This window comes from Geotrypetes seraphini, chromosome 11 (genome assembly GCF_902459505.1).
Source record: "Geotrypetes seraphini chromosome 11, aGeoSer1.1, whole genome shotgun sequence".
NCBI classification, from domain to species: domain Eukaryota; kingdom Metazoa; phylum Chordata; class Amphibia; order Gymnophiona; family Dermophiidae; genus Geotrypetes; species Geotrypetes seraphini.
This window is the reverse complement of record NC_047094.1, coordinates 124920729-124941757: the sequence shown is the minus strand read 5'-3', so window position 1 is coordinate 124941757 and position 21029 is coordinate 124920729. Positions and strand designations below refer to the sequence as shown.

The 21029-nt window shown below is 45.0% G+C and overlaps 1 protein-coding gene across 5 annotated transcripts in view; it reads right to left on the bottom strand.

The window, feature by feature from the left end:
• Positions 1-21029, bottom strand: part of KMT2B (lysine methyltransferase 2B) — a 496236-nt gene that overhangs the window by 92573 nt on the left and 382634 nt on the right. For all 5 annotated transcript variants that reach the window (XM_033963412.1, XM_033963411.1, XM_033963413.1 and 2 more), the window contains 3 exons: positions 14130-14267; positions 4693-4851; positions 2673-2790 (listed from right to left, as the gene is read on the bottom strand). In XM_033963412.1, the coding sequence (XP_033819303.1) occupies positions 2673-2790; positions 4693-4851; positions 14130-14267 (415 nt within the window). The remainder of the gene's footprint in view (positions 1-2672; positions 2791-4692; positions 4852-14129; positions 14268-21029) is intronic.

The following is a 21029-nucleotide window of genomic DNA, read 5'->3' as shown; positions in this document are numbered from 1 at the left end:
GTCCCAGCACTGATCCCTGAGGCACTCCATTACTCACCTTTCCTTCCTCCAAGCGAATTCCACTAACCACCACGCTTTGGAATCTGTCCATCAACCAGCTTCTAATTCAGTTCATCACTTTGGGCCCTAACTTTAGCCCATGGAGTTTAAGAGCCCCCTACGAGGAACCGTGTCAAAGGCTTTGCTGAAATCTAAGTAAATTACATCTAGTGCATGTCCTTGATTCAATTCTTTGGTCACCCAGTCAAAGAATTCAATCAGATTCTTTTGGCACAGTTTACCTTTAGTAAACCCATGTTGCCTCTAATGGATCTTGTAATCCATTAGATTCTAAGAATTTCACTATCCTTTCCTTCAGCAACATTTCCATTATTTTTCCAATAACTGAAGTGAGGCTTACCGGCCTGTGGTTTCCCGCTTCATCTCTGCAACCACTTTTGTGAAGAGGGACCACATCTACTCTTCTCCAGTCCTAAGGAACCTCTCCCGTCTCTAAAGATTTATTGAACAAATCTTTATGAGGACTCACCAGACCTCTCGGAGCTCCCTCAATATCCTGGGATGGATTCCATCTGGTCCCATAGCTTTGTCCACCTTTAGTTTTTCAAGTTGTTCATAAACACTTTCTTCCGTGAACGGTGTGGTATCTACTCCATTCTCAAGTGTAACTTTGCTAACCAACTGCGGTCCTCCTCCATGTTTTTCTTATGTGACTACCGAAAAGAAGTATTTGTTTAGCATGTTTGCTTTATCCTCTTCACTCTCCACATAGTGGTTCATATCTTCTTTCAGTCTCGTAATTCCATTTTTTGTCTTTCTCCTTTCACTAATATACCTGAAAAAATATTTGTCTCCCTTTTTTATATTTATAGCCATTTGCCCTTACGCTCACGCTTTTGCCAGATGTAACTCTCTCTTGACTTCTTTCAGTTTCATCCGATATTTCTTTAGATACTCCTTTAGTTTTTTAATATTTCACAAACGTCAATTCTTTTGTCTTTATTTTTTCTGCCATTAGTTTGGAGAACCATATCAGTTTCCTTTTTCTCTTATTTTTATTAATTTTCTTCACATAAAGGTCAGTATCTCTTTTTAATGCACCTTTTGGCTTGGACCACTGTTTTTCCACGTCTGTCTTCCCATCCAATCAGCTCTTTCTTCAGGTACTCTCCCATGCTACTAAAGTCTGTATGTTTGAAATCCAGGACTTTGAGTTTTGTGTGGCCATCCTCTGCTATTTCGAACCAAACTGAATGATGATTGATACTTCCCAGGTGGGCTCCCACTCGGACATTAAAGATTCTTTCTCCATTTGTGAGCACCAGATCCAGCATCAATGTTTCCCTTGTAGATTCTTTCACTAATTGTCTGAGCAGAGCCCCTTGAAAGGCATTCATGATCTTTCTATTTCTTTCCGATTTCGCAGATGGAACTTTCCAGTCCGCATCTGGAAGGGGTCAAGAGATGAAATACATTACATTATATTGGTGTCTTCTATCCCGCCAATACCTTTCAGTTCTAGGCGGTTTACAACAAGAGTTAGCCTGGGCATTCCCAGGGAGAATACATGATTAATAGATGTAGTATGCGTCAGGATCTGTGGAGGGTTAATCAGGTTTAGTCAGATCATTTGACAAATTTCTTGAATAGAAAAGTCTTAAGTTCTTTCCTGAATGTTTTGTAGTTGGGCATCATAATCAGCAGATTGGAGAGGTGGCGGTCTAGTTTCACTGCTCTGGTGGCTAATAGTCCGTCGTATATTTTTTTGCTTTGATTGGGGGGGTGGGTAAAGTGTGCATGAGTTCTCCTTGGTCTGGATGTGTTTTTCCTGATTAGGTGGTTGCTCAGACAGCTTGGTCCATTTCCATTTAGGGTTTTGAATAGGGTGCAGTAGAATTTGAATTGTATGCGTGCTTGTACTGGGAGCCAGTGTGAATCTCGGAAAGCAGTGGTAATGTGATCATATTTTTTTCAGCAAGTAAATCAGTCTAAGAGCTGTATTTTGGACTGTTTGTAATTACCCTTACCCCTTTCTCAGTACTTAGAGTTTTAGACCTCAGAGGTTCCTTTCAGCTCCTTGATGAAGGGTGAGGTGAGGAAGAGAGAAGAGGAGGAGGAGAAGAAGAGAGGTAGGAAGGCTTAGAGCTATTCTTCAACTCCAGGCCAAAATATAGCCTCTCCGTATAGTTTTATTGTGTGGAAACCAGACTTATAAGGCATCTCTTAACAAAACTGAATCTTAATTTGTAACTGGCTCAAGTTTTGCACAGTAAGCCCGTCATCCATCTGCTGTAGACAGAGATACTTTTGACCTCACTTTGTATGGTCGCTTATTTGGTGAAACATGTAGAACTTTACTTCTCTGTCTTTATTCATTGGTTGAAGGACAGAACCCATAGGTTCTAGACTGGTCTGGTGAGGACACTAAGGAATTAATGCTGAGGTATTTAATAGCTATGGTAACTGTGTACACAGATATAAGGTATACAAATTTAACCCTGGACAAAGAGAAAACGTGCATGTAAACCACACTAAATACCAGTGCAGGAAGTGTCAAATATGCACATCATGCTGATTCTGGTGCAGGAAGACACATGCGAGAATTATTATTTCAATGAAGTTCATGTGGGTAACAGCACACATGGGTATCTCACAGCTTGCGCTGCCCTCACCTATCATCATGCGAATACTCTCCGGCTCAAGCCCAACAAGAAACTTCCTCTTAAAACTGATCCCCTCAAAATCGACATACACCCTTCGTAGCACATCAAAGTCATCTGGGGGAACAGTCTACAAGACAAAGTGGAAAAGACAATGAGACTAGCCTACTTTCTTTGAGGACACTGGGAAAGAGGAGAGAGAGGAAAGAACAGGGAGACAGAGAAATAGAAACAAAATGGGGCTCATAATCAAAACTTTAAAATGTCAAAAAACTAGCCTAAGTCGGCACTTGGATGTCCTAATAGCAGGGACGTCCAAGTGCTGATAATCAAAACCAATTTTCTGGATGTGCAACAGCACTTCTAAGCTGCTGTGCGTCCAGAAATCAAAACGACGTATTGGGAGGTGTGTTATGGGTGGGAATCGGGCAGGCTTCAACCTGGACTTACCCCAGCCATAATCACAGCTTTCCTAGAGGGAACTTAGACGCCGGCAGTTAGACCTGTTTGAGTTGCATCTAAGTTTCACAAAGGTGCCCAAACTATTTTTATTGTATAACGCTTAGAATTCATGACTGGCATTTTATCAAAATTTTAATAAACTTGTAAATTTGGAAGACAACCACTGGAGGATTTAAGGTACGACCCCCTTACCTCCCCAGTGGTCATGACCACTTCCCACTACCCAAAGAGCAAAAAAAAAACCACCCCAAAAACAAAACCTCACAGGCGTCCCACTAGCTGATCGCAGCAGAAGGAATCCCCACCAGCTGAGCCAGTTTCAGGGACTCCTGGTGGCTCAGCTGATGGGGATTCTCCTGCCAGGATCAACTGAGCTGTGGAGCCCTACACCCCTCCCCCCGACATCCCCCACATCCTGGACTTCCCGTTGACATCCCCACGATATTCCAGACTTCCCGCTGACATCCCCCACATCCTTCTGACATCCCGGACCTCCCTCGGCATCTCCGCTCACCCACATCTCCCCAACATTCCTAGGCTCCCCTCCCATATCCCTGGAACCCCCTCCCGTACCTTTGGAAGAGCAAACGGCAAAGGGCTGCGTGCTGCAAATGGTGATTTTGTGCCAATTAGGGTGTTTGGCCCCTCCCATTGCATCCCAAGATGCACTGGAAGGGGGAAGTCCCGTTATTTGTAGCACATGGCCCTGTAGGCAGAGGGAGTGAACTTCCCTCCTGCCATTTGCTCTTCCGAAGGTACCAGGGGGGAGGGGTTCCGGGGATGTGGGAGGGGGGCCCAGGAATGTTGGGGGGATGTCAGCGGGAGGTCTGGGATGTTGTTAGGATGTCAAGGGGAGGGGTGTAGGGCTCTGCAGTTCAGCTGATCCTGGTAGGGGGAAACCCCATCAGCTGAGCCGCCAAGAACCCCCAAAACCGGCTCAGCTGATGGGGATTCTTTCTGCTGTGATCAGACAAGATAGTTGGTGGGTACATTTACAAAACTTGCTGTGGATGTTTTTATTTTTGAAAATGGGCAAAAAAGGGCCTAAGGACCAAAACTTATACCTAGCTCATTTTCAAAATTAAAAGATAGACGTTTGCCAGCTTTGAAAATGGACATTTTTTCTGCTGGGTTTGTGGACGCCTTGCACAAAACATCCAACCTCAGACTAAGGCACATTTTTTATTATGCCCCTCAATGTGCCTATGGTACCTCCCACTGGAATGGCAGGATGGAAATAAAATGGTCTGGTGCACAAACTGAAGAGGCAAGCATTGAATAGGAAAGTTCAAAGAATGCACAACAATGTCTATATACAGACACAAACTGGAAAAGAAGGACATGGAATATAAGGAAAGCTTCTTCCCACCAGGATATAATTATGGTGGGTTTTACACTTAGTTAAGGGTCTCTTTTCCATCTCTGTTCTGATATATGACTAGAAAGCTTTTGAGGAATGGACATGAAGAGCCAGAGAAAAGGAGGTATGGCTTTCTACAGAATTTCAGTGTTGGGTGGCAGTTAAGTATAGGGTAAGTAAACTCTTGGTTGGCAACACTGTCCATCTTACCTGCCCATCCAAGAGGTCAATGTGATTCTCACAGAACATCTTCTTATCATCCTGGAAAATGCAACGACTGGCTCGGGCACACATAAAGTGGAAGTTACTGAGGCAGGCAGAAAGACAGCAGCCCACTGTGGCCCCTGGCTTCTGGCAGAGATCACAGCGCTGAGAGGGAGAGAGGGGAAAAAATAGGTCACTGGGGCTCTCTCAAGTTGGAGTAGGGAGATTATATTTATTTATTTCTTCTAATTTATGAACCACTTCTCTTCAAACCCCAAAGCAATTTACATCAATATTAACATTTTTGGGAAAAAAAAAAATACAATAACAATATCCATTACAAATGTAGTCAAATATCCTAGACTTCTATTGCCTCTCTGCAACTTAAACCACTCCTTTCTTCTCTCACTATATCCACAGAATATTGCTTGCAAAACAGGCTGCTAAGTATGGTGAATAAAACTAATTATCAATCTATAACCTACTTCAAACACTGATGCAGTGAAGAAAATGAGATATAAATCTTAATAGGGGTCTTGCCCAATTTTCTTTACTAGACTCAGGTGAAGATTCTCTAATGTTCGCGGTAAAATCCAATGGGCTGCAATTATAATTATTTCAAAAAGACAAGTACAGTAAAACCTTGGTTTGTGAGCATAATTAGTTCCAGAAGCATGCTTATAATCCAAAGCACTCTTATATCAAAGCGAATTTCCCCATAGGAAATAATGGAAACTGAGACAATTTGTTCCACAACCCCAAAACTTTAATACAAAATACTATACGTCAGAGAGAGAAGAACCATCGGCTCAGTTGTGATGATGTGACGTGTGTATACTATATGTACTCGTATTGCAAGACCTCACTCATTTAGAACAGTCACTACACTCCTGCAGCGTTAGAGACAGAAGAACCATCGGCTCAGTTGTGATGTATGTATACTGTATGTACATGTATTGCAAGACATTGCTTGTATATCAAGTTAAAGTTTAATAAAATGTTTGTTTGTCTTGCAAAACACTTGCAAACCAAGTTGTCAGCCTAGAGGCCTCTGGGAGATTATATCAATCTGACCCTGGCATGGGAAGGTAGATAGACCCTTAGTGCAGGGATACTGTTTTAAGTAGCCCTGATTGATATATTTTAAGTTTCAAGTAGCCCTGATTGAATCATGGCTAGCTAAAAGGTGTTAATGCCTGATTAAGAGGGTGCTTAGGACAATGGTGCACAGATCAAGCCAGAGACTTAATCCCATCAGGTTTCTCACCCTCCTTTGTTAATTAAATTAACCATTGTCTCAAACAGTTTACAAATTCTAAACAGAAAGATACTGGGAGATACAATATTTTCTCTATTCAGAATAAGATTCCAAGGTATAAAAGCCTGCTCTCTGCTCTATCAAGTTATCTCTCTCTTTTTCTATGGAGCTATCAGGAGAGGGGTCTTGGCCCTCTCTCTCTCTTTCTATCTAGCTATCTCTTGGCTCTTGGCTTGACATTTTGGCTCCCCCTCTCTCTGTCTATCCTTCCCTTTATCTATGGAACACGAAGCTTCCTAGAACTGCAAGCTTCTATGTCCCTCTCTGTCTCTGACCTCTGTAAGGCAGTGAGACTGCTTGCTCTCTGCTTAAGTGTAATGCTCTCTGCTTAATTGTAATGCTTATAAATATTACTTTTCTGTAAGACTATTTCTATAATATATTCTTTATATAATCACCCCTGGCTGTGCTTCTTATTTGATTCTATCCCTAATGAAACTTCTGTGAAGGAACTGAACCTGGGACCTGGCGTTTGTCAGTACGCCTTTCACTTAACCCCTACCACCTAATATTGTGGGGGCCACTTTCAAACTGACACTGAGGATGCCAGCTCTCCCCAATCCCAGGTCCTAAAGTCTAAGACAGTAGCGCAAACTAGTGCTGCCCGATTCAAGAAAAAAAAAAAAAAAAAAAAAAATTTTGATTCGATTCAGCCTATTGAATTGGTTTTTCGATTCAACTTTCCTGCCCAATTGGGTGTTTGGTTTTTTTTCATACATCCTAGTGGGTTTATTTTATAGCTTTTTCACCCCCCTTTGGCTTCTCCAAACCACATTGGCGCTGTGGTGTAAGTAAAATAAAGAAACAAAAAGGACTTTTCCTCTCTCTGTTAAATCCTAGCTCACGTTTGCGGTCTAACACCAGCTCTGGCAGGATACACATTTCAAATCTGACATATTGTAATCACAAAACAGAAAATACAATTAGTTTTTCTACCTTTTGTTGTCTGGTTATTTTTCAAATCTTGTTGGTCCAAGGCTCTGGTTGTCTTCCGATAACTTGCTTGCTAGGGTCTCTTTCTTCTTTCTTTCTGCATGCTAACCATCCATTTGCCATCTCTGTCCTCCCCGTTTCCCTTCCCTCCCCAGGAGGTCTGGCATCTTTCCTTTTTTTCGTCTCCCTCCACAGATCCACCTTTTCTCACATACCCTTTCATCCAGCATCTCTCCCTCCTTCCCCACCACCCCAGGGTCCACCATCTCTCCCTTTCTTTTCCCCAACTACCCTCCTATCCAGTATCTCTATCCCCCCCTCCACACCATCCCTTGTGTCCAACTTCTCTCCCTTTCTGTTCCTTCCCTCTCTAAAAACCATGGTCCATCATCTCTCTCCCTCTTCTCTATTTTCAGACCTATTATTCCTTCCCACCCAAAGTCCGGCATATGCGTGTCTCTTTGAACCCCCCCCCCCCCATTCCCTCCGTGTATTTCTACACCAGGGTCTCCCTCCCTGAAGGCCTGTCCCCCTCTTAAAGGTCTGCATCCCACCCCTGAAGGACTGCACCCCCCCTGAAGGCCTGCACCCCCCCGAAGGCCTGCCTCCCCCTTGAAGGCCTGTCCCTCCCCCTTGAAGGCCTGCCTGTCCCCCCCTTTGAAGGCCTGTCCCTCCCTTGAAAGCCTGCCTTCCTGTCCCCCCCCTTGAAGGCCTGTCCCCCCCTTGAAGGCCTGCCTGTCCCCCCCTTGAAGGCCTGCCTGCCTGTCACCCCCCTCCCCTTGAAGGCCTGCCGGCCCCACCCTGAAGGCCTGATGCCCTGACCCACCCCGAAGGACCGCTCGCCCCCCTGGCCTCCCCGCACTACCTATAAAGCAGCCCGCAGCGGGATCGCGATGCCAGCGATCCCTGCGCTGCTTCCTCCGCCGCGGTCCCACCCCCTCCTCTGGCGATCCCACTGCGGGCTGCTTCGTAGGTGGTGCGGGGAGGCCAGAGGGGCGAGCGGTCCTTCGGGGGGGGGAGGGGACTGAACGCCAAGGCCGGGAGCACCCCCTCAGGGCTTGCACCCGGGGCGGACCGCCCCCCTCCTTGGTATGCTACTGGTACCACTGTCTGCAAGGCCAACCTGGAGCTCCCATAATTACTGGGTTGAAATCCGGCGTAGGACCCAACCTATCATGGGCTAATGAGGAAAAACATACAGTAGAACTCCCTGCAGCCAGCTGTACCAGAGTGTCTAGGCCCTCACATCTGGGCTCCAATCTTTGACTGAAGGATCGCACAGCTTTCGAGTTCACTGCCATTGCCAGGAGGTTGAAGTGAGGCCGACCCCAGAGCTGCACAATGGCCTGAAATGCTGCCGAGGACAGCGCCTACTCCTGTCTACTGAGACAGTGTGATTGAACCTTGTTGACTCCCACCACATGCTCTGCTGAAAGGGCCTGGAGACAACATTCAACCCAGAGAAAGAGCAGGTGGGCTTCCTGAGCCAGAGAAGCTCTCTTGGTTCCTTCCTGGTGCTTGACATATGCCAATGCTGTCTCATTGTCAGAGAATACTCGGACCGCTTGGCCCTCCAGAGTCATCTGCAATTTCACCAGAGCCAAGCCCCTGAATGGGATGACGGTTGCAATGAGCTCCCTAGTCACAGAGAGTGGCATCTGTCATCACAACCACCCAATTTGCAATCCGCAGCAACATGCTCCTGGAGAGGGACTATGGAAGGAGCCACCAAATCATGCTGGCTTGGGCCTCCAGATTCCAAGGAAGAGCTGTGTACAACGCTTCCATCTGTGGAGCCCAGCGAGAGATCAACGCGTGCTGTAAAGGACGCATATACACTCTTGCCAAAAGGACCACATCTATGGAGGCCGCCATCGACCCTATGACCTGGATATAATCCTACATGGATGGAGCTGCTTTGTCCAGAAGTCAAGAAATCTTGAGAGCACAACTTCTGTCTGCGTGCCTCTGGAAGATAAACTAGGCCAGCTACTGTGTCGAACAAGATCACTAGATATTCCAGGGATGGCACTGGGGTCAAAATGTTGTTCCTGTAATTCACAATACAACCCAGGCCTTCCAGGACCTGGACCACCTGATTCACTGTGCACAGACTCTTGGCCAACGAGGAGGCTCTGATCAGCCAATCATTCAAGTACGGGTATATCTGCAGTCCCATCTTCCTCAAGTGAGCTGCCACAACCACCATCACCTTGGTAAAGGTACGAGGCCCCATTGCTAGGCAAACTGGTAAAGATTTTCCAGAACAAAAAAACAGAGGAATTTCCAGTGCACCTGAAAAATGGGAATATGTAAGTAAGCCTCAGCGAGATCCAGAGAGGCAAGGAACCCTCCTGGGGCCACCACTGATATCCAAGTTTCCAAGTTTATTTACATTTTAATATACAGACCATTATCGTGTATCTGGCCGGTTTACAAAGCTATGCTAAGACAGACCGCACTGTCTCCATGTGAAAGTTTGGGAGCTTGATCAATGCATTGATATGCGCTAGGATTGGTCACCAATCATCTGAGCCTGCGTGCCGGTGCTCTCTCCTAGGTATAGTGACTTTTTTTTATTTTAAACTTACTGAGCATGTGCGGACACCTAGCCTCCAGAGCTCCACCCCTTGGTTAGTCAGTTATGTTACTAGCTTAAACAACAAATCATTGTGGGGATGGGGGCGGGCAAGTGTGGCTGCATTCTCCTGCTGTTAATGGAGAACCCCTGTTACAGGTAAGCAATTTTGCTTTCTCCGGAGACAAGCAGGGGAAATGCAGGCTTCAAGCAGAAATGGAAGGAGGAAATAAATTATAGCACAAATAAATTGCAGAGGACTGATTATTTAAACTGAATATCTTACACTGAACTCTGGTCCAAACAATAGTGCTTAGTAAAGGTATGAGCTAAAGACCATGTCGCTGCTTTGCAGATATCTTGAATTGGGACTGATTTCAAGTTTGCAATTGAGGAAGCTGTTGCTCGTACTCGATGTGTTCCATTCTGTCCGGGGGGGAGACAGGTGAGCTCTAGTATAGCAAAAACAGATGTAATGAGCAATCCACGAGGATATAGTATGTTTAGATACTGAGTTGCCTTGAGTAGCTGAACTGAAGGAGACAAAAAGCTGATGAGTGTTGAGGATAGCCGCAGTTCTGTCTAGATAGAAAAGTAATATTCTTCTGCAGTCCAATGTATGTAGACTTTGTTCTGCTGAAGAAGTGTTCGAAGGAGGAAAAAAAAAGATGGTAAGGTTATTAACCGATTGATTTGAAAATATGTAACAACTTTTGGAAGAAATTTTGGGTGAAGTGATAATATCTTAACACAGTGGGCGTTCTCACATTCAGGACAGGTATATAATTTTCATTATTGGGGAAACAAAGCTAGGAAACCACTGGCCAATTTAGTCCAGCCAACTAGAAAACTCTCTCGAATCACACATATCAACGGGGAGACAAATATGTGAAATGCACGTTGATTGACTATCACAAGCAGGGTGAATATTGGTTGGGAGTTTTGGCTACACTTGCAGATATTTTGAAGACTCAGGTACAATGGTGCAATGCAATTACTGCTTATGGGACACATGGCTGCATTATTTGAGCAGTCTTAGCCATGAATAATGTAAGTTTGTTTCTAATGCCTCATTACTGGCCAAAAAGGGAATTTTACAGTTGTGGATGGATGAATCTCTGCCAGAATTGAAGTGTGGATGGAATGTGGGAAGGAAATGGCTCAATGGAAACTACATGAGGAATGGCCCTAAAAAGAGCTACTGGAGGCTGTGGCGCGCCTGCTCTCTCTAATGATGCCTAGCAAAATCTGACTGTGATTCACTGGTAGGGATTAGGGGAAGGGGGAAGGTTGTTTATTGTTTGTTTGTTTTTTGTACATATATAAAAATGTTACATTTGGAATCAGACATTTTAGTTCTGCTCCCTGTGAATACCCTTGAGAGATTCCTTCATTTGAGGGTACCTGGTATGCTGCAGGGCATTGTGGGATAAACATGAAGCAGACAAGAGCTACAATATACCAGTTTTTGCTTTTATGACATATAGGAAAGCTGAATACATATGTAATATTGATCTGTACAGTTAATCTCTTTGTTCTTCAATAAATGACACTGTTCAATTTCTATAACATTATCTGTTTCCAAGGTTTTCTGAATAAAAATTATGAGGTCATTCTACCAGGATGGCAGCCTCTTGGGCAGACACACGTGCAGGAGTGCCATCTGCAGGGCTGTTACGTAGTCTTCACTGCAAAGCACTACAGACTTGATGTTACAGAATGAGCAGAGGCTACTTATTGTGTCAACATTACTAGGGAAGGGATGTCAGTCCTACCACCCTTCTTGAGGATTGTGTACTATATTCTACAGGTTCAGGTCTGATGGAGGCCAATGTCAATGCCTCTTTACCTTTGCTTGATGCTCAGCATCAAAATCTCTCAGTGCTAGTGTCCAAACAGCTGAATCATTCATTTTCTTTGAACAGAACTTTGATTATGATCTGTCCCAATGGACTCAAGGAGAAACAATATCTTCTGGATGTTGATGAATCCTCAGCATCTGGTACAGTTCCTGGGTACTCCAATGCCAACACCTGGACAGAACTAAAGCCTAGATTCGTCTGATATGTGGGCGATTGGAGGCAGGCCAACCGATTCACCAACCATCTTCATGCAAATGGTGATGATCGTAAGCATGCCCTCCGACAACATGGATCACTAGGTAGGGATCTTCACGCATGAGCAGACCATCTACTTTGCCTGTAGATGGTCTGTGCATGCTTAGTAGAGCTGCCTGAGCGTGTGATGGGGTGGGGGTGGGGGTGCCCGCAAGCAGACCAGGAAGGATTTGAAATGGAAGTCCATGCCGCCCCGACTCTTCTGCTCTCTACTGCCTTCCCTGCAGTGCGAGCCCGCGGGCAGTGCGAGCCCTACTTTAAACCTGTGGGCTTGCACTGCAGGGAAGGCAGCAGAAAGCAGGAGACTCAGGACGGCACGGACTTCCACTGCAGGGCACGGACCTCCACTGCAGGGAAGGCGGCATAGATCCAGAGTCAGGGCAGCAGAGATCAGTCTGTGGGGTGAAAGTAGGGTAGAGATTCGAGGCAGAGAGCAGGGCGGCGAGTCGGGGCAGAGAGCAGGGAGGTGAGAGGAGAGTCAGGGCGGTGGGACTGAAAGTCAGGGCTGAAAGGCAGGAGAAGTCGGCAGAGAGTAGGAAAGGTCGTGAGCAACTGGTCCCTACCAGTTGCTTCTTTTTTGATTGGCCAGTTGCTGAAAAGTTTAGTGAATCGCGTCCTTCCTGCTTTGCATGCTGCTTACCCTCATTTGTATGCGCGGATCAGAATCGGATTGGCCTCGTGGCCACAAATCGATCAGTATACGATTGGTTTGCTTAGTGAATCTAGCCCTAAGTAAAACCAAAGAGCCCCTCCATCTGCTTTGGTGAACATAATTACCTATATCTGTGAACATTTGGCACTTGACTCAGTTGGAGATCTCATGTTCAGACCCAAGGCTGCCATCACCAGTTGTACATATTGGTGGCTAATGTAATGTTGCTGCACCACCTGCACTTTTTTGAAGCCACTGGGGATTTTCTGTCTGTGGGACCTTGGGAGAAAATAGCTAAAGCGAAATCAAAACCTTAACTCATGCATCAATGCAGGTGTAGGTCAAAGCTGCAATCCATGCAAATCCATGCAAATCTTACACCTTGAATGGAGAAACTTTAACCAGGACTACAGCAGAGCGAGATTTAGGAGTAATCATCAGTGCAGACATGAAAGCTGCCACTCAAGTGGAGAAGGCTTCATCTAAGGCACGGCAGATGATAGGTTGTATCAAGAGAACTTTCATCAGCTGGAAGCCTGAAGTCATAATGCCATTGTACAGAACTATGGTGAGACCTCATCTGGAATACTGTGTGCAATTTTGGAGGCCACATTACCGTAAAGATGTGCTCAGAATTGAATCGGTTCAGCGGATGGCCACCAGGATGGTCTCGGGGCTCAAGGGTCTCTTGTACGAAGAAAGGCTGAACAAGTTGCAGCTCTACACTCTCGAAGAATGTAGGGAGAGGGGAGACATGATTGAGACATTTAAGTATATCACGGGACGTGTCGAGGTGGAAGATGATATTTTCCTACTCAAAGGACTCTCGGCCACAAGAAGGCATCCGCTCAAACTCAGGGGAGGGAAATTTCGTGGAGACGCCAGGAAGTACTTCTTCACGGAAAGAGTGATTGATCATTGGAACAAGCTTCCAGTGCAGTGCAGGTGATAGAGGCCAACAGCATCCCAGACTTTAAGAATAAATGGGATACCTATGTGGGATCCCTACGAGGGTCAAGTCAAGGAATAGGGTCACTAGGGTATAGACTTGAAGGGGCACGTCAGTAGAGTGGCAGTATACTTAAGGGGGTCAGTAGACTTAAAGGGGTGGGTCAATAGAGTGGGCAGACGTGATGGGCTATAGCCCTTTTCTGCCGTCATCTTTCTATGTTTCTATGTAAAATATTTAAAAAACTTCTGAATGACTAAAAAACTAACAAAATGTACTGTATACTAAGAAGAGGGAGAAACAAACCTGAGGCAATGCAGTATGCCAATTCTTTCCCAAAAAAACAATACACTCACTGAGGAAATAAATACAGAGATGGGGATAATGCATCTGAAGGACTCCATGAAAGAGCAGGAACTGAGGTGGGACTCTCTCTATGATAACATCTGCATTAATGTCCCAAAAATGTGTAGCTCTTGTTGCTAGAAATCACTCATAATTTTACTGTGCCAGGTTCCACTAGATGATGTCACCTATCCATAAAGATATTTTCTTGCTTGCTCTTGGAGAAAGCAGTATAAGCAAAAGTATGATGAACTAGTGGTGAAAAAAATCATGGCAACACAACAGGGAATGTTTTGTCAGGTGGCTCATTCAATGGTAGACATAATGCATGCAGAAGGAGAGAGGGCACAAGCCATGGGAGTAGCAGACAGTTGTCAGGAGAAGCTATGGAAGTAAGCAGCAGTGTTTTTCACAATTCCAAGGAAAAAGACAAATTGTATAGCCGCTGCTACTGACAATAAGAAACTGGCAGCCTTGAAATCAAGAACTTCTGGTCCGAGTCTTAAAAGTTCCAACATTCATGGGATTAGATTATAAAAAGCAGCACTCACCATCTGCCGTCCACGGGCCACAGCAGCATGTACATTTTTCAGTGAGCCATCATTCTCCTCAAACACTTCTGCAGACCAGATGGCACAATTAATGTGGGTCCACTCATTCTGTCCAATGTAAAGGAGGCGTCCGGCATCCTGGGAGAAGAATATATGAGAACCGGGTTAATGAAGATGTGGAAAAACACTATTACTTGACTTCATTTTCTAAACACTCCACACAGAGATGAGGCTATATATTTATATATATTTTTTAAACTTCAACTCCATCCGCGGTAGGCTATTTTACAATAGGGTATATTCTGAGAATTTTTTTATGGGCACCTATTTCATAGAGGCAACATGTATAGGTGCCTTGATAAAATAGGCTCATACAATACGCTCCAACAGTGTAAAAATGGTCCTGCACAAAGCTGCACCTGCTCCACTCTATGTAACATACTATTTATGTACCTTCACTTAAAATTAACGGCACCTGCCATGCTTCCATCTTTTCTGTCACCGCTCCTTAAATCTGGAATTCTCTCCCATTAATATCACTTCCTTGTTCCTACCTGCCCAGTGCTACAAAACAGGAAGTAGCTTCTCTGATCTTAGCAGCTACTCGATGTTGGCAGCCATAGTGGTTGGAGTGAAAATAGGAGCTCCTCACTCTGCAGTGGATTTAGTGACATTGGGACAGATAGTATACAATGCTGAGAAAGCAGATCTCTGGTAAGACTTAGATGGCTGAGTCTTAGCCTTAGACCCCCATTAAGGTGGTCTAGCTCTGTTCATGTCATGTAAGTCTCTAAGTGGCATCCTTGACTTTGTACCCAAAGAGTTCTTTACTAAGACAGGGGATATTTGTTAAACGATCCTGAACGTTAATATCCATGTCAGAGACTCACAGCCATGCAAGACGTCTCATAGCAACAGACATAACCGACGCTCTATGTTACATCAAATGCATCAAAAGCTGATTTTGCCATGAACTTTCTGGTTTGGAGTAGGCTATGAGTATCACCTGGAACCCTGGAAGACACTCAGATAGGATATACTGTTCAAAATTAGCCAGCTTTTTAATAAGCTGTTTAAGGTAAAATGACATATAGAAGTTATAGCTGAGAACTCTGCTGCTTAACATAGAGTTCTGAAAGGTGCGGCCTTCACATCCTGGTGGTGCAGTAGTATAAACTCTTGTACTGGAGGATTTAAAGAGTGGATTCAACCAGTATCTTGCAGTGAAAGATCAGAATCTGCATCTCCAACTCCAGGAGATTCTTTATAGGGAGGAGAAGGAATGCTTCCTGGTCTGAGAAGTATGATGACTGTGAGAGTGTTGAGAACTTTTCAATTACGTTGGTACTGGTCAGAAGAAGACAAAGATCGATGTCGAGAACGTGTTCTGGACTTGCGTCGAGGTAAATTAGCACCGTGCGATACTCGCTTGGATTTAGAACAGTGGGCATCGGTCCTGAGAGATCTCGATGTCCATCGATGCTTTGTTGGAGAATTAGATGTGGTGCCCTTGGGCCATAATGTGCCATGCTCAGGCTGGGTCAGTATCAAGGGAGTCAAAGCAATTACCGGTGCCGCATGTAGATTAAATAGGCTACCGAACTCCCTCCAAAAGAACTCCTTCAGCTGATCCCTGAAGGACTGCACCGGTACTGTTCGCTCAACAGCCGGTACAATCAGTGCTGCAGGGTGTTGAGGGGTGGGTGACTTCAACGAGGAGACACAGCCTGCACAGAAGATCAATGATGGTGTCGACACTTGGCATGCATCAAAGGACTCGATGCGGAAGATGCCTAAGATGCTGGCTGGGTAGAGGACGGCTTCTTAGCAGGCTTACCTGATGAAGGAAGGACGTCTGACGCTGAAGGCGACACCGATGCTGGTACCGTTTGTACTGATGGTATTGATTTGTCACCAGAAGCCATGGCCAGTCCAAACAGCTTCTCTTGCTGGACGCATTGAGCCTTAAGAGAGTGTTTTTGTAAAGTAGAACAACAGATGCCAGTTGTGTGGGTCAGTGATGGAAGTGGGCTGCTGGCAACAAGTGCACTTTTTGAACCTGCTAGAAGGCCTTGACATGTGAGGAAAAATCTCAGTGGCAAGGTCGAAAAATACAATGGTTGCACTCTGAGAAGAAAAACCAGTGAGAAAAAACTGGAGAGAAAGGTCCGAAGGCATGTACTAAGAAAAAGCAAAAACAGTAAGAAAAATTTTTTTTTAAGAGAAAAAGTACCGAAGAAAAGAACTATAAGAAATGTAAAGAAAAGAAAATACGAGCTGAAAGGTGAAAAGTACGTTGATTGGGAAGGCAACTCAATTGGACAGAATCCAAAAACCAACTTCTTAGCTCTGCAAAAAACAAAGAACTGAGGAATTGCAAGCTGATGTCAGGTGGGAAGGCACTCGCACGTGCGGACAGTCTCGAAGCTTCTCAAGAAGTTAAAGTGACAGTACACTTTTAGCACTGTCCGTACCAAGCTCTGTGGATGACATTACCCACATGTGAGAATATGCTGCCTGACTGTCCAAGGATAACAATAGTTACCACACTGAGCTGTACATAGAGCTCACCCAAGGCTCCAAAGCGGCAAATATCAATGTCTACATTATATATCTCAATTTATTATATAACAAATTGCTGACCAAATGTCCATCAATCTATGTAATATAACATGTAATTTAAACAATAAATGTCCCACAATGTACCCAATAACCCACAGTTCAAAAGTACAAGTCAATTTACTCCAAAGTCTTACATTGAGAGAACATTATTGGATTTTTATATTGAAAACAATTGTACTTTTGGAACTTAATGAATTGCTGAGTGGCATATGGTGATCTGTATCAGTATGTATTTGTCTAGATATCTATAAAGTTATTTTATAATATCATTATGTATTTTGATTACATGGCTCATTTTCAGGAGAGTTACAAAAAGATGCCCGTCAGCCATTTGGTAAGCTGACTGTTGCTGTTTTCCAGGTCTTGCTGCATCTGGGTAGGTAGAACCAACGTTTCAGCCATCATGCTGTGGCTTTCTTCAGGGTATGTTATGAGGCCTGCAGTTTATCTTTATAAGTATATAGCGGGTCCACTGACCTGACCTGATTGAGAACAGGGAGGACTGTTGGTCTCAGATTTGAATTTTGGCAGGAACGTCCGTTGGCCACAATTTTAAATTCTAGTGGGGAAGTCTGTGGTCACATTTATTTTTAAATTCTATCAGAAAAAAGGGGGATGGAAACTTTTAGCTGGAGGGACAATGCATTTGTCCTCAGCCCCAGTCCTTTTTGCACTGAATTTCTTCTGGATGAGCGGTTATCATGCTTTGTTTAGGGAGAATCCTTTATCTTCATTGAAGTTATTGGGATGTCTTACTATCTCTAGTGCTTCTTTGATTCTTCTCAGCAGCAGGCTTTACAAAGTAAGTTGTGGAAGGGTCCGGGAGGCAGGGGTGGGTTAGAGTCATCCCTAAAGTTATCTGCAAATTTTTCTTATTTGCTGGCAGGCTTTGCCTCTAACCCCCGCGAATATGGAGGGGGAAGTGTACCATGAGCCTGGTGAAACTGAAAGGGTTGGAGAGTAAGTTAGTATTTAAATAGAGCATAAATTTTGTAGAACTGCTTGGCCGAACTAACTATCCCATCTGGAATTATATTCTAAACAGTAATGAAAGTATGAAATGAGGACCAGGTGGCTGCTTTACACATATCCTCAATAGGAGTAGAACATAGATGGGCTATTGAAGTAGCCATTGCCAAGCTTTATGTGCAGGGACACAGTCTTGAAGTCATCACCGCAAACTGGAACTAAGCATAAGCAAAGGAGATACAGTCCACCAGCCATGTGGAGATGGTTTTCTTGGTGACAGGAGGTCCAAGTCTGTTAGGATCCAAAGATAGGAAAAATTGAGTGGTAGTTCTATGAGGTTTGATCTAATGTAAGCAGTAGGCAAGCACATGTTTAAAGTTCAGTATATGGATTGATGCTTCACCAAGGCAAGGATGTGGCCTTGGAAAGAACACAGGTAGAACAATGGACTGGTTCACATGAAACTCAGAGACAACTTTCAGGAGGAACTTTGGATATGTGCAAAGAACCACCCTATCATGGTAGAATGTTATAAAGCACATGTGTCAAACACAAAGCCTGCGGGCTGAATCCGGCCCACCTGGCTTTTTATGTGATCCAAGGTAATGCTCCCGAACTTCCCTCTCTCAGAGCCCAGCGTGTCCTCCCTCCTGCGCCGATCCAACGTTGCCGTCATGCCGGAAAGTCTGCTGGCTTTGGCAGTGTTGTTTGCGGTTCCTCCTCCTGCCGTCCGTCCGCCGCGGCCCACCCGGGTGTAAACAGGAAGCTGTGTGTCATTGGAGACAGACTGTGGCAGGTAAAAAGCAGGAGGAGCCACGTACAACACTCCTGAATTGCTGAGGCCAGAAGATTCCTCGGCTTGGCGGCGACATCGGACTGGTGCCGGAGGAAAAGACACATCAGGCAGTGAGGAGAGAGGGACCGGCCCTGGAGGGAAAGGCATGCTGGGTTGTAAGGAGAGAGGGACCAGTGCAGGAGGGAAAGGCAAGCTGGGCTGTGAGGAGTGAGATGAAGAGAGAGAGGTTGGATCTGGAGTAGTGTGGAGGAAGAGGGAAAAAGATACTTGAAGGGAGAACTGTTGGGAAGAGAAAGGAAGAAATGGTAGACCTGGGGGGAGGGAGAGAGGCAGGCAGGCAGACATGGGGAGAAATGGGATGGGGGCAGTTGGGAAGAGAAAGGGAGAGAAGTTGGAGATGGAAGTGAGGGAGAAATGTTAGGCCTGGGGGTGGAAGGAAGAGAGAGATGCAGCATCTCTTTTTTTTTTCCTTCCATCTCATTGTTCAGCATAAAGGGGAGAGGGAAGAAGAACAACAGAAAAAAGAGGGAGCAAAATGTTGGACCAAGAAGAGAGAGGAGGAGAGATAGAAGGAAATAGGAGGCTGGGAAAGTGAGTAGAGAAATGGGAGAGCTATAGAATAAGAGAAGATGGAAAACTGATAGGTAGCTGAAAATTTAAAAAGGAGAAGGATGAGAAAGAGGGCAAGATTTGAGTGGACAGAGGCAGAAAAGAAAAAAGGAGAAAAATTGAAAGGGAAAAATCAATATGTTGGAGACAGAGACTGGAACAAGAGAGAAGAGGAGAAAAAAATGGACAGCAGACACTGGAAAGAGAATTAGAAGATAGACAAAATCAGAAAGAGAAACTGGGACTAAAAGCAAAATGACCAGACAACAAAAGGTAGAAAAAACAATTTTATTTTCTGTTTTATGATTACAATATGTCAAATTTGAAATGTATATCCTGCCAGAGCTGGTGTTAGACAGCAAACATGAACTAGGACCTAAAAGAGAGGAAAAGTCTTTTTTATTTATTTTGTAGCCGGCGTGGGGTTGGAGAGGTTGTATCCCTATACTTCTACTAAGACTAACCCCCTCCTTTGCTGGCGCGCAATGTGGGTTTTAGCGCTGGCGATTGATCCGACGAAGAAGAGGCCAATGCTATCTTAACACCAGCAGCCGCTTTTGGACAAAATCCACCCGTCTGTCCTGAACATCCTTCAGGACTACACCCCCCTCACTAGGGAGAGAAGTGCACTTGGTGACCTGCGCCACCGAGGAATCCACCTTCAGGGAAGCAAAGTGTTTGTTAAAGACATCTTCCATGGGATAAAGCCGAGCCATAGTGTGAGCACATTTCAAGAGACTCTCAGGAGTCTCCCACATGTCCTTAAGAATCCAAACAAGGTCAGGATGATCAGGAAAAGAGGTGGATTGTGGCCTCTAGTCACTCATGAGGGAACATTCTACAGTAACAGGCTGCTCAGACAGTAGCTTTAATTCCTGGAGAGATTCAGAGATCAAATCCACAAGATGCACGTGTGTAAAAAATCTGCGCACAGCGGGTTCCTCCCCAAATCAGGAGCTCCACACTGATCCAGATCTTGTAGATACGCCAGATCTGCCGCTGCTGCAATGCCCCTCTGCGAAAACAGAGATATGGAAAGTATATCTGGCGCAACTGCAGACACTCTATTGGCTTAGCTGTTGGCATTCCCAAAGGGAGGCAAGAAAAAAACCTTGGTCCCAGGCGCAGGGGTCCCTGTGATCGGCATGGAGGCTGACAGAAGGGAAAAAGGCAGAGACTTTTTAACCAAATATGCCTGATAAAGCATATTAACAAAATCCAAGGAAAACCCATCCTCCGCGGCGGGAGCAACCTCTGCGTACCAGTTTTGGACTGTTTGGAGAATTTACGAGGTTTATCTCCTGAGACACACTTGTGTTTCATCATACTGTTGCCTGCGCACTCCCCAATGCCCCCCGATGTGAATTTTACGGGAGTCGGAGCAGAAGGTGCTAGAAGACCCTCTTTGGAGCTTGAAGGCAAAGAATCCGGGCAAGCCTTGCATCCCTCTCGGGCCGCAGCACACATGGAGCACAGCTGCGCATCCGACAGCCATCCACTGCAAATGAGGCATGAATCCATGACATCCTGCCCTGAGGAGGTCATCTATGAAGAGGTTTCTCTCAAAAACAAAGCTGGCAAGTATAAAAATAACTTTAAAAAAATAAATTCAGGAAAAATCCAAGATGACCAATTTTGATTAAAAATAGCCTGGGAAAACCACAGATAACCCTCAAAAATGGCAATGTTTGGATTTTAGAGGTGGGGTAGGGCATGCAGGGATACCACCCAAAAGCCCTTTTTAAGACCCCCCCAAAATCGCTGATTAAGGCTGTTAGCCTGTACTCACAGAACCATGTGTTGACTAGAAAACACTGCAAACAGAGCTGAAACAGCTCACAGGGAGATCCTCTGCCTCAAACATCTGGAAAGTTGGACTCAGAGTCTTCTGACTGCCCCACCGG